Below are 13706 nucleotides of genomic sequence, written 5' to 3'. Positions count from 1 at the left end.
CAGGGGTTTCCAATTTTATTTCCTCCATCTCACTTGCTGGGCAGAAATGCTCTTGATGAATTTGGCACGGAAGGAGGTGGCATGATGGGGGCTCGGAGATGGCCAGCCACCTTGGAGCAGGCAGGCCTCACACTGGGCCGATGGCCCTAGGTGCGTGCGGGCGGGCTTACATGTGAAAGAAGGGGCCTCAGAGCAAAGTGTTTGAGAGAGTGTGGCGAGTGCGTGTGCGCACGAGAGCGTGTGCGAGAGAGGGAGGTGAGTGTGTTGAGAGAGGGGTGAGTTTGTGTGCGAGAGAGGGGCGAGTGTGTGTGCGAGAGAGGGGCGAGTGTGTGTGCGAGAGAGGGGCGAGTGTGTGTGCGAGAGAGGGGCGAGTGTGTGTGCGAGAGAGAGCGGGGGGGTGAGTGTGTTGTGAGAGAGGAGTGAGTTTCTGTGAGGAAGCAGTGAAGGTGTGTGTGAGAGCAGGGTGAGTGTTCCTATGAGAGAGTGGGTTGAGTGTGTGTGTGAGAGAGAGAGAGGGGTGAGTGTGTTGTGAGAGGGGTGAGTGTTTGTATGGGAGTGGGGTGAGTGTGTGTGAGAGAGGGAGGGGTGCATGTATGTGAGAGTGAGGTGAGTGTGTCGTGAGAGACAAGTGAGTGTTTGAAGGGGTGTGAGTGTTGTGAGAAGGGGTGAGGGAGTGTTTGAGGGAGAGGATTGTGTGTGTGTGTGAGAGAGAGAGAGAGAGGGATAAGGGTGAGGTGTGTGTGCGAGAAGAGTGGTGGTGAGGGTTTTTAAAAAAAAACATGAAAACCTTTTAATTATTACCAGGTTTGTTACTCCTAAAGTGGGTACTACTTCCAGGGCTTAATGTGAAGGGACCATGTAGATGGTGAATGCATTTGTGACTGTTACCTCTTCCTAATTACTAATATATGTACAGATACAGCTAAAAAAAGTTTACATTTGATTTCTGTGTTTGTACCTCGCTTGTGACAAAAAGGGACATCAACATAATGAGAAGTCTGGAAAATCCTGTATTAGGCTCAATGAAGAGGTATATGTTAGGAAAGAGTTAGTTCCCCAGTGCTCAAGTTAGAATTGGAGCTTTAATTGTTTAATCGACCACACTTATTGTTTGTTAGACTGTATAGATATATAAAGGGGATACAGGTGGCTCTGTGGAGTTGGAGGAGATGTAATTGCTAAAAACAATAAAATTGGAGTTGAAGAAATCAAGACTTACTTTCTAGTTCTTATTGCAAAGGTACCATCGGAGCTTAACAGAGGAAGAACATATGAATAAAAGCAACAATAAGCTAGGCAGCCCTTGAGCCTGCTGTGCCATTCAATATGATCACAGCTGATCTTCAACAGCAACTCTACCTTCGCACAGGGTCTCTATCTCTCTAAATTCTCTTTGTGCCAAAATATAACAATCACAGACTTGAATATATCCAACAACTAGACATTCACAGCTCTCCGAGGCAGAATTCCATAGATGTATCCATCTCTGAGTGAGGATATTTCTCCTCAGCTCAGTCTTAAATGGACGATAGGTTATCCTGCGATAATGACCCCTAAATTTAGGGGGAAAAGAAGCCTGTCAGCAGTTACCCTGACAAGCCCTCTGAGAATTTTATGAGCTCCAGAGACTAAGTCAATTCTACTCAAACTCTCCCTCATAGGACAGGGCCTTCATCCCAGGAATCAATTCAATGAACCTACCCTCTAAGGGAAGTATACAAGTCAAGCCTCTAAAGCTCGGGGAGGGGGCTGAATGGCCTACTCCTTGTATTCCAAGTGTGGCCTTACAAAGCTCTATGTAACTGCAGCAAGACTTCTTTATTCTTATATTTCCAACCCCCATTGCATTAAAAGCTAACGTGGCATTTGCCTTCCTGATCGCTTGCCGTAATCGCACATTATTTGTGATTGGGGTGCAAGAATATCCAAATACCTCTGGAACTCCCACCTTTTGAAATAAATTCTGCTTTTCTATTCTTCCTCCAAAATAAACAAACATGCATTTCTCCGCATTATACTCCATCCGTCACCTTCTCGTCCCATTATGTAACCATTCCACATCCCTTTGCAGACATCCTGATCACAGCTTACATTCCCACTTCGCCTTGTATTGTCAGCAAAGTTGCAAAGGCCACATTCGATCCCCCTCTCTGATACAGATTGTAAGCAGCAGGCCCCAGCACCAATCCTTGCAGGACTCTTAAGCAAAGTCCAGCTGTGGGCAGGAAAAAGGTGCAGGATAAAGCAAAACCAACAGCCACATTGGGATTTCACAGAGCATAAAAGTAACCGGAATGCACTAACTGCTATCGTTGGTTTGGATGATCGCCTGGGACGATGATTCAGAAGAATATCAACAGCACCAACAACCTCCGAACTAATCGCTACCAGCAGCGCGTCCGTAGTCTGGAACAAACAGAAAGAAGTTACTCAACTTTTAAAAAAAATTATGTTTGGCATAATTACTAGAAAGACACACTTAGCAATAATAAGTATTGGCACCTGACAGCCACGTTCCAAGAGAACCTGCAGGATGTCCAGATTCTCATTTTCAATTGCTATGGTAACGGCATTCCTCCCCAGCACATCCACACAGTTTATATTCAGCTCGCTGAATTTCTCAGCAAGCAGCTTTTTTACCATGTAATTGTCACCTGAAATAATCAAAGTGACAAATATTAAAAACTTTACACGGCCTGATTTAATATTTTTAAAAAAGCAAGAGTCCTGGGCGGCATGGCAGCACAGTGGTTAGTGTCATAATATACACATCAGTATATAATGGTGCAGAGACACACACTGACTGACACACTGCAAGACCAATCAACACACACAACACAGCAGCCAATCACCAGTTAGGGCACGCTCACTATAAACCAGAGGGCACTAGTTTTCCCGCTCATTCGGGATGCAGCCTCTGAGACGGACAGAGCTCGCAGCTAGTAGCACAAACCTTCACCATGTGCTAACAGTTTAGACTGGTCAGGATAGGCATAGGTCTTCAGTTAATCTAACATAGTGTCGACCCACAGTGCAAGTATGTTCAATAGTTCTTAGAACATAGAACATAGAACAGTACAGCACAGAACAGGCCCTTCGGCCCTCAATGTTGTGCCGAGCCATGATCACCCTACTCAAACCCACATATCCACCCTATACCCCTAACCCAACAACCCCCCCCTTAACCTTACATTTATTAGGACACTACGGGCAATTTAGCATGGCCAATCCACCTAACCCGCACATCTTAGTTTAATAAAATAGTGTTGTACTATTACAAGTGTTGGTAGCCTGTCTATGTTACTGCTAAGGTAATCGCAGTCTCCACAGATTCAGAGTATCCAACACATCAGTTAGCACTGCTGCCTCATGGCGCCAAGGTCCCAGGTTCGATCCCGGCCACAGGTCACTGTCCATGTGGAGTTTCCACATTCTCCCCGTGTCTGCATAGGTCTCACCCCTACAACCCAAAGATGGGGTAGGTGGTTTGGCCATGCTAAATTGTCCCTCAATTGCGAAAAAAACTTTTTAAAAAAAAATTAAGTGAAGTGTTCTACACAAAAGACAATCATTTGTGACGATGTTTAGGACAGCGGATAAGAGATGCAAGGGGCTGGATTCTCCACCCTGCCAAACCACATTTCTGTTTCACCCCATCGGCGGGATGCTCCGTTACGCCGGATGGTCAATGGGGTTTCCCATTGTGGGGCAGCCCCACACCGTCGGGAAACCCCCGGGCTGCCGGCAAAATGGAGCATCCCACCGGCGGAGAATCCAGCCCAAGTGCGCTAGAGTGGAACATGTTACTCATTATGCACCCAAAGTAAACATCCAACTAAAATCGGTTATAACACATATTTGTTCACAATTTACATAGATGATTTGGAGTTGGGGACCAAGGGCAATGTGTCCAAGTTTGCAGATAACACTAAGATGAGTGGTAAAGCGAAAAGTGCAGAGGATACTGGAAGTCTGCAGAGGGATTTGGATAGGTTAAGTGAATGGGCTAGGGTCTGGCAAATGGAATACAATGTTGACAAGTGTGAGGTTATCCATTTTGGTAGGAATAACACCAAACGGGATTATTATTTAAACGATAAAATATTAAAGCATGCCGCTGTTCAGAGAGACTTGGGTGTGCTAGTGCATGAGTCACAGAAGGTTGGTTTACAAGTGCAACAGGTGATTAAGAAGGCAAATGGAATTTTGTCCTTCATTGCTAGAGGGATGGAGTTTAAGACTAGGGAGGTTATGTTGCAATTGTATAAGGTGTTAGTGCGGCCACACCTGGAGTATTGTGTTCAGTTTTGGTCTCCTTACTTGAGAAAGGACGTACTGGCACTGGAGGGTGTGCAGAGGAGATTCACTAGGTTAATCCCAGAGCTGAAGGGGTTGGATTATGAAGAGAGGTTGAGTAGACTGGGACTGTACTCATTGGAATTTAGAAGGATGAGGGGGGATCTTATAGAAACATTTAAAATTATGAAGGGAATAGATAGGATAGATGCGGGCAGGTTGTTTCCACTGGCCGGTGACAGCAGAACTAGGGGACATAGCCTCAAAATAAGGGGAAGTAGATTTAGGACTGAGTTTAGGAGGAACTTCTTCACCCAAAGGGTTGTGAATCTATGGAATTCCTTGCCCAGTGAAGCAGTTGAGGCTCCTTCATTACATGTTTTTAAGGTAAAGATAGATAGTTTTTTGAAGAATAAAGGGATTAAGGGTTATGGTGTTCGGGCCGGAAAGTGGAGCTGAGTCCACAAAAGATCAGCCATGATCTAATTGAATGGCGGAGCAGGCTCGAGGGGCCAGATGGCCTACTCCTGCTCCTAGTTCTTATGTTCTTATATCAGGACCAAAGTTACTGCTTCTCTGCTGCAAGAACGGGTTTTAACACCATCCCTAATATCATCTCTATTTTTTCCAATTTGGATTTTTCTGTTGTTGCTGTATATTCAGGAGAAATAGTGGTAGCATTGTGGTAATGCCACTGGACGACCCTGGCTAATCATAGAATTTGCAGTGCATAAGGAGGCCATTAGGCCCATCGAGTCTACACCTGCCCTTGGAAAGAGCAACCTACTTAAGCCCATGTATCCATCCTATCCCTGTAACCCAGTAACCCCACCTAACCTTTGGACACCAAGGGGCAATTTAACATGGCCAATCCACCTAACCAGCACATCTTTGGACTGTGCACCCGGAGGAAACCCACGCAGACATGGGGTGAAAGTGCAAACTCCACACAGCCAGTCACCTGAGGCTGGAATTGAACCCAAGTCGCTGGCGCTATGAGACAGCAGTGAGGCTGCAATGCTAACCACCGTGCCACCGTGATGCAGCAGTGCTAACCACTGTGCCACTGTGATGCAGCAGCGCTAACCACTGTGCCACCGTGCCACCCACAATGGTCTGGATGCACAGGTTCAAATCCCACCACAGCAGCTGGTGGAGTTTAAATTCAATTCGTAAAATTTGGAATTGAAAGATGGCCTCAGTGTTGGTAATCATGAAACTTCTGTCAGTTCTTGTTAAAAACTCAAATGCCCTGCAGGGAAGGAAATCTGCTGTCCTTACCCGGTCTGGCCTACATGTGACTTCAATGGCCAATAAATGCAGTTCTTGCCAGTGGCACCCACATCCAATGAAAGAATAAAGAAAAATGCTAATGGTCTCATTGAGCAAGTTTCTGACACGAGCTAAAATGTTTCAGATGGTTCCCACATTCACGGTCAATTACAGAACTGAAGCAACACACAAAACAAAAAGAGCAGTCCATCTTTCAGCACCCTGCTCATTAACTCACATAGACTCCCCTGTCCAACAATGACTTCAATTTAAAATCGCCATCCCGTATTCAAATCCCTCCGGTTTCCTCCTTCCCTATTGCTCCAGCTTCCTCTAACCCCACTGCCAGCTGAGAAATCTGGGATCCTCGAATTGCAGTCCCCTGTGCGTCCCTAAATTTCTCATTGCCTACACTGCCTTCAGCAGCACAGCTCTCCAGGGCTCAAATTCCCTCCTGTAAACCATCATGGAACATTCTGCTGCATTAAAGACATGCTATGAATGTAAGCTGTTATTTTGCGTGAAGTTTTAGACCCAAATATTGACACCAGTTCTATGACTAACCCATGAGCAAGGTAGAACCTGTGCAACATTTTTAACACCTCATCATGTGTACTCCAGAAATCAAAGGCAAATGAGGCAAAGTGGAAACAACCCCCTTCACCTGTAGCAATGCACAAATCTTAAAATATAAATTAAATTATCTTCATGCTTGCAGTTCAAACAGAAAATACAATGGGAAAAAGTGAATAATAAACTTTTATTCCACACATTTCTAATTTCTGGGACTGTTAGCCGCTGATTATAGGCGGGATCCAATGGCCACGCTGCGCCCGAAATGCAGCTCGCCGTGGCCAATAAAAGCCGGGAGACCCCGTTACGGGATTTACCAGGCTTGCAACACCTCGCATCAAATCGCGAGATGTTGCAGTGTGAATCCCACCCATTGTGGGCGAGATCACTTTTTAGCAAATCTGCATATTAGAGCGAGACAGGTAGTCTCACTCTAATGTGCAGATTCCTTGGGGATTCAATTCCTTCACCTCGGAGACCACGGGCGAGTGCCATTCAGCACTTGTCCCCACCAACAGGGACCAGATGGAATGCCACTCCTGGGGGTCTCCTAGGAGATTAGAGACCCCCAGCTGCATGCCCTTTGGCAAACTTACTGACCCACCCTTCCACTTCCTCGTCCAAGTCGTTTATAAAAACCACAAAGAGCAGAGGTCCCAGAACAGGTCCCTGCGGGAGACCACTGGTCACCGACCTCCAGGCAGAATACTTTCCATCCGCTACCACTCGCTGTCTTCTTCCAGCCAGCCAATTCGTTATCCAGACAGCCAAATTTCCCTGTATCCCATGCTCCCTGACACTGAATGAGCCTACCATGAGGAACCTTATCAAATGCCTTACTGAAATCCATATACACCACATCCATTGCCCAACCTTCATCAATGTGTCTTGTCACATCTTCAAAGAATTCAATGAGGCTTGTGAGGCATGACATGCCCCTCACAAAGCCATGCTGACTATGTTTAATCAAACTATATTTTTCTAAATAATCATAAATCCTATCTCTCAGAATCCTTTCCAGTATTTTGCTCACCACAGATGCAAGACTGACTGGTCTGTAATTCCCAGTTATTTCCCTATTCCCTTTCTTGAACAGGGGAATAACATTCACATCCCTCCAATCATCGGTACTATTCCAGAGGAGAGTGAGGACACAAAGATCATCGCCAACGGCGCAGCAATCTCCTCCCTCGCTTCCAGTAGTAACCTTGGGTATACCCCATCTGGCCCAGGGGACATATCTATCCTGATGCTTTCCAAAATTTCCAGCACATCCTCCTTCTTAATATCAACCTGTTCGAGTCTATTAACCTGGTTCAGGCTGTTCTCATGAGCAACAAGGTCCCTCTCTCTAGTGAATACTGAAGCAAAATATTAATTTAGGGCCTCCACTACCTCCTCAGACTCTAGGCACAAGTTCCCTCCACTATCCCTGATCAGCCCTACTCTCACTCTGATCGTCCTCGTATTTGCCTTGGGGTTTTCCTGATAAGAACATAAGAACTAGGAGCAGAAGTAGACCGTCCAGCTCTTCGAGCCTGCTCCGCCATTCTATAAGGTCATGGCTGATCTTTTCGTGGTCTCAGAACCACTTACCCGCATTCTCGCCATATCCCGTAATTCCTTTATTTTTCAAAAATACATCTACCTTATCTTTAAATATATTCAATGAAGTAGCGTCTACTACTCCTTTCGGTCTACTCAGCCTCTCCTCATACGATAACCCCCTCAAGTCCGGAATCAGCCTAGTGAACCTCCTCTGCACCCCCTCTAGTACATCCTTTCTCAAGTGTGGAGACCAAAACTGCACACAGTACTCCATGTGTGGCCTCACCAGCATCTTGTACAACTGCAACATTACCTCTCTACTTTTAAACTCAATCCCCTTCACAATGAAGGACAAAATTCCATTTGCCTTCCTAATTACTTGTTGCACCTGCAGACCAACCTTCTGTGACTCATGCCCAAGTACACCCAGGTCCCTCTGCATAGCAGCATGCTGCAGCTTTTTACCATTTAAGTAATAATCCGCTCTATTGTTACTCCTACCAAAATGCATGACTTCACACTTATTGACATTATACTCCATCTGCCAGGCCTTTGCCTACTCACTCAATGTGTCAATGTTCCTCTGTAAGGTTTTACAGTCCTCAGTACACTTTGCTCTGCCACACACCTTCGTGTCATCTGCAAACTTGGATACTTTACACGTAGTTCCCAACTCCAAATCGTCTATATAAATTGTAAATAATTGTGGTCCCAACACCGTTCCCTGATGCACACCACTTGTCACTGATTGCCAGCCAGAATAGCACTCATTTATTCCCGCTAGGGCTTTTTCATGCCTCCTCCTAGCTCTCCTGTCCATTTGTGAATTCCTTCCTAGCTACCTTGAAACCCTCTAGAGCCATGCCAGATCCTTGCTTCCTCAACCTTACATAAACTTCCCTCATCCTCTTGACCAGAGGCTTCACTTCGCTTGTCATCCAAGGTTTCTTCACCTTACCATTCCTTCCTTGTCTCAATGGGACAAAACTATCCAGCACTCGCAGCAAGTGCTCCTTAAACAACCCCCACATTACTGTCGTGCATTTCCCCGAGAACTGTTCCCAATTTATGCTCTTCAGTTTCTGTCTAATAGCAGTATAATTTCCACTCTCTTCCATACCTTCCCATACTGTCTGTTCCTATCCCTCTCCATTACTATGGTAAAGGTCAAGGGGTTGTGGTCACTGTCACCAAAATGCTCTCCCACCGAGACATCTGACACCTGGCCTGGTTTGTTGCCAAGCACCAAATCCAATATGGCCTCCCCTAGTCAACCTATCTACATATTGAGTCAGGAATACTTCCTGGACACACCTGACAAAATCTGCTCCATCCAAACCATTTGCACTAAGGAGGTTCCAATCAATATTAGCGAAATTGAAATCACCCATGACAACAACTCGGTTACTTCTGCACCTTTCCAAGATCTGTCGCCCAATCTCTTCCTCCATCTCTCTGCTGCTATTGACGGTTCTATAGAAAATTCCCAATAAAGTGACTGCTCCTTTCTTGTTTCTGACTTCCACCCATACTGACTCAATAGACAAACCCTCCTTGACTATCTCCTTTTCTGCAGCTGTGACGCTTAGGGGACCACAGAATTTCCTATCCAGTCTCCTAACCTTTAACAGTGCCACTCTCCCTCCTCCTTTTCCTCCCTTCCTATTCTTCTTAAAACATCTAAACCCTGGAACATCAAACAACCATTCCTGTCCCTGTGAAATCCATGTCTCCATAATGGCCACAACATCGTAGTTCCAAGTACTGGTCCATGCTATAAGTTCATCTCCCTTATTCCTGACACTCCTTGCATTGAAACAGACACACTTAAACCCATCCACTGAGTGCAACTTTGCCCTATCAACTGTCTATCCTTCCTCACAGACTCGCTGCATACTATTTCTGCCTGTTCAACAGCTACCCTATCCTCTGATCCGTAGCTTTGGTTCCCATCCCCCTGCCAAACTACTTTAAACCCTTCCGAAGAGCTCCAGCAAACCTCCCACCCAGGATATTGGTGCCCTCCAGGTTAGGTGCAGCCCATCCTTCATGTATAAGTCCTGCCTTCCCCAGAAAGTATCCCTCCTGCACCAACCCTGCAGTCACGTGTTCAGCTTCACTTGCTCTCTGTTCCTTGCCTCACTTGCACGTGGCACCGGTAGTAATCCTGTGATTACTACTCTGCTCGTCCTGCTTTTTAGCTTTCAACTTCACTCCCTAAAATTACTCTTAAGATCCTCATCCCTTTTCCTAGCTATGTCATTGGTGCCTATGTGCACCACAACTTCTGGTTCCTCCCCCTCCCCCTTAAGAATCGTGTAGACTTGATCCGAGACATCCCTGGCCCTGGCACCCGGGAGGCACCATACCTTCCAGGAGTCTCGTTCGCAACTACAGAATCTCCTATCCATTCCCCTAACCATTGAGTGTCCCATCACTATTGCTTTTCTACTCTCCCCCTTCCATTCTGAGCCACAGAGCCAGGCTCAGTGCCAGAGATCTTGATGCTATGGCCTTCCCCTGGTAGGTCGTCCGTCCGTCCCCCCCCCCCCCCCCCCCCCACCCCCCACCCCACAGTATCACCCAAAACAGTATACTTGTTTCGAAGGGAAACAGCCATGGTGGATTCCAGCACTGTCTGCCCCTTCCCATCCTTCCCCTGACTGTAATCCAGCTACTGTTGTCCTGAACCTTGGATGTGGCTACCTCACTCTATCTCCTCTCTATCACTCCCTCTGCCTCCCAGATGATCCAAAGTTCATTCAGTTCCCTAATGCGGTCTCCAAGGAGCGGGGTTGGGTGCACTCCCACAGGTGTAGTCAGTGGGGACACTAGTGGTGTCCCTCACCACCCACATCCTTCAGGAGGAGCACTCAACTGCCCTAGCTTCTATCCCCTCTGATCTGAATTCCCAAGAGATTTAAAAAGGAAAAAAAAGAAAAATTAAAACTTAAAGATTAAACCCATTAGGCCGTTAAAAACATATATACTGCTGCTACTCTCTCAAAGTGAACCCTCTAAAATTGGTGCTGTATGATACAAATATACGTTGCTGCCCCCCCCCCCCCCCCCCCGTCACCGAACTCACATATATACTGTCTAACTCTAGCCTCTGAAAACTGGAGTAATCCAATTAACTAATTAACAAGCTGCAGTTGCAAGTAGAGCCTGAGAAAACTCTGTTTAAAGCTGGATTAAAACTACTCACCTTCTTCCAACCCAAACAGCAACTTTAAGTTAATTTACTAATGAAAAGAAAGACTAGAGTTTAGATAAAAATGAACCCTCAAAATCCCTCAGTCACCGAACTCCCACTTTAGCACTCTAATGCAGCCCAAAGTCAGCACTTGAAGATTCTCCACTTTTATACTGTCTGACTCTAACCTCTGAAAACTGGGAGAATGTGCAAACACCACACGGACAGTGGCCCGGGGCCAGGAATCGAACCCAGGCCCTCGGAGGTATGAGGCAGCAACACTAACGACTGTGCCACCGTGCCGCTCAATGCCAAAGACCATTTAAACTGTACTGAGAAATGGACTGAGATACTTCAGAACGTATGCAAAAAACTTGAAGGATTAGAAAGAGCTATGAAACTCCAGAGAGAGGAAGCGATTGACATGGCTCAAACTGAATTAATAATAATAATTGCTATTGTCACAAGTAGACTTCAATGAAGTTAATGTGAAAAGCCCCTAGTCGCCACATTCCGGCACCTGTTCGGGGAGGCCGGTACAGGAATTGAACCCACGCTGCTGGTATTGTTCGGCATTACAAGCCAGCTGTTGAGTCCACTGTGCTAAACCAGACCCTTGTCAGAAGAAGAAATGGGACTGGGAGAAACAGCAAGATCACAAGAAGTTCAAGAACAAACAAAGCAAGAGTACAATACTATTTAAGGCAACGCAAGAAGCATATTCACAATGTTCTGAAACAGCCACAAGAGAAATGAGCTGTTAATGTACAAAAATTACATTTTGACTGTGTTAAATCAAAATGCAAATTTACTCACCACTTGTGAATTTGGAAAGTGGGCTTGTGAGTGGAACTATGCTTACAAGTGATGAAAAGGGCAGTTGCACTGTAGACTTAAATTAAATATTTACCAGGGATTTGGGACAGAAAGACTGTCTAAAAGTTCTGGAGTTAAGAGAACAGAAACCAAGGTATTGTTCAGAAGAATTCAAGGAAGAGTAAACAAAGTGTTCTGAGTTAAAGAGATAATCGCAGTAACTAAAGTGGGACAGCGGACTTCACAGATAGGTAAAACGTTTGATGTCATTTTACTGCAGTTTGGGAATCGAAAGGTAAAGCAATTGTGAGCAGTTTGCACAGCAGTCAAGGCAAAGTAATCCCAAAGGGGTTGGTGTAAACTCCTGGACTGGATTAGCTGTTAAAAGTGGACTGGGGACTTCTGGTGGCGGCGATGCTTGAGTGAGCCGCACATTCGGCGGGCTCTCTCTCCGGCGGGGCTTGAGGGCTGATTCCCCGCGATAGCGGGACCACGGAGCGGCAAAAAGGCGGCCGCGAAAAGGCTGGAGAGCGGGCTGCAATCGATGGAACCGTGGGAGTCCAGGAAGTAGAGGAGGAGAGTGAAAGAGACAGAGGCAAGGAGCAGAGGAAACTGACCTGAAACTTAAGATGTCGGACACACGGACCTTTCTTGCTCTAGCAGAAGAAAAACAGTGTTGGAAGTCGCTGAAGCAGGACAACTTGGACCCACTTCAGATGCTCAAGAGGTAAAAGTTAAGGAGCTGGGAGAAGGAAGGCGGCAGCGAAAGTGCTGAGGAGCGGGCTGCAGCACATGGAGCAGCGGGAGTCCAGAAGGCAGAAGAAAAAGGAGAAAAAGGGACAGAGGCAAGGACCTGAAGAAAATTACCTGGGACCGAAGATGGCGGACACACGGAACCTGGACTCAGCAATCCAGCAGGCGCTGGATAACATGCTCCAGGTAATGAAATCCAGTTTTGAAGCGCTGAAGCGGGACAGCTTGGACCCAATCCAGAAAGCGGTGGATCAGCTGAACCAGAGGCTGGATGCGCAAGATGTTAAAGTTAAGGAGCTGGGAGAGGCGGTGGAGGAGCAGGCGGATGCGCAGACGGTTGCAGCGCTAGAAGTTGACGGGCTGAAAGAGCGGCAGAGAAGACTGCTGGACAGAGTGGAGGAGCTGGAGAATAGAGTCCGCAGGAACAACCTGAGGATGGTCGGCCTCCCGGAGGGGGCGGAGGGAGCTGATGCCGCAGAGTGTGTAGCAGACCTGTTGATGCAGCTGATGGGGGCCAAAGCCTTTCCGCGACCGCTGGAGCTGGAGGGGGCAAACAGAGTGCAGGCGAGGCAGGGGCGGCCGGGCGGACCCCCCCGCCCGCTGGTGATTTGGTTCCACAGGTTCGTGGACAAGGAGCGGGTGCTGCGGTGGGCAAAGAGCGCCAGGAGTAGCACGTAGAACAACAGTGTTCTCCGCATTTACCAGGACCTAAGCCAGGAGGTGATCGGCGGCGAGCAGCCTTAAGAATGTCAAGGAGGTGCTGTTCAAGAAGCACGTGAAGTTTGGTCTGCTGTTCCCGGCTCGCCTATGGGTCACGCACCAGGGTCAACACCACTACTTCTCCGAGCCCGAAGAAGCGATGGATTTTGCGAGGGATCAGGGGCTGGTCCCGGAAAGAGGCCCCACGGACATGAATTAGGGCCCAAGGATCACCGTGGGAAGGTACGCCGAATGAGCCTGGACTGCTGTTCAACGGTTTGCTGGGCCAAAGGGCCAAGCGGAACATTTGGGACTCTTTCCTTTGTTCATGGACATTGGTTTGGGGGGTTTACTTTTCTTTTCTCTTTTTTCTCATGGTTTTTTTCTCCCCCTCTTTTTTCTGTTTTTTCCTTTTTGGGCGGATTTGTACTTTTTGTGCAGCTCGCGGAGGACACTGGAGCTTGCTCCAGTGGGTTGGAGAGGGGGATGGGGCGCAGGGGAGTGGGGAGGAGGACGGGGAAACATGGGAATGAGACAGGAAGGCGCCGGAGTG

General features: G+C 47.1%; 1 protein-coding gene across 3 annotated transcripts in view; it reads right to left on the bottom strand.

Annotated features, from left to right (window-relative positions):
- Positions 1–13706, bottom strand: part of trpc1 (transient receptor potential cation channel, subfamily C, member 1) — a 123156-nt gene that overhangs the window by 75910 nt on the left and 33540 nt on the right. For 2 of the 3 annotated variants that reach the window (XM_038817563.1, XM_038817564.1), the window contains exons 2-3: positions 2503–2654; positions 2305–2406 (exon numbers count right to left, since the gene is read on the bottom strand). In XM_038817563.1, the coding sequence (XP_038673491.1) occupies positions 2305–2406; positions 2503–2654 (254 nt within the window). The remainder of the gene's footprint in view (positions 1–2304; positions 2407–2502; positions 2655–13706) is intronic. The other variant, XM_038817565.1, reaches the window with a different exon arrangement.

Source organism: Scyliorhinus canicula, chromosome 13 (assembly GCF_902713615.1).
Source record: "Scyliorhinus canicula chromosome 13, sScyCan1.1, whole genome shotgun sequence".
Classification (NCBI taxonomy): domain Eukaryota; kingdom Metazoa; phylum Chordata; class Chondrichthyes; order Carcharhiniformes; family Scyliorhinidae; genus Scyliorhinus; species Scyliorhinus canicula.
Note: the sequence above shows the minus strand (reverse complement) of the source record. Positions and strands in the feature narration are given on the sequence as shown.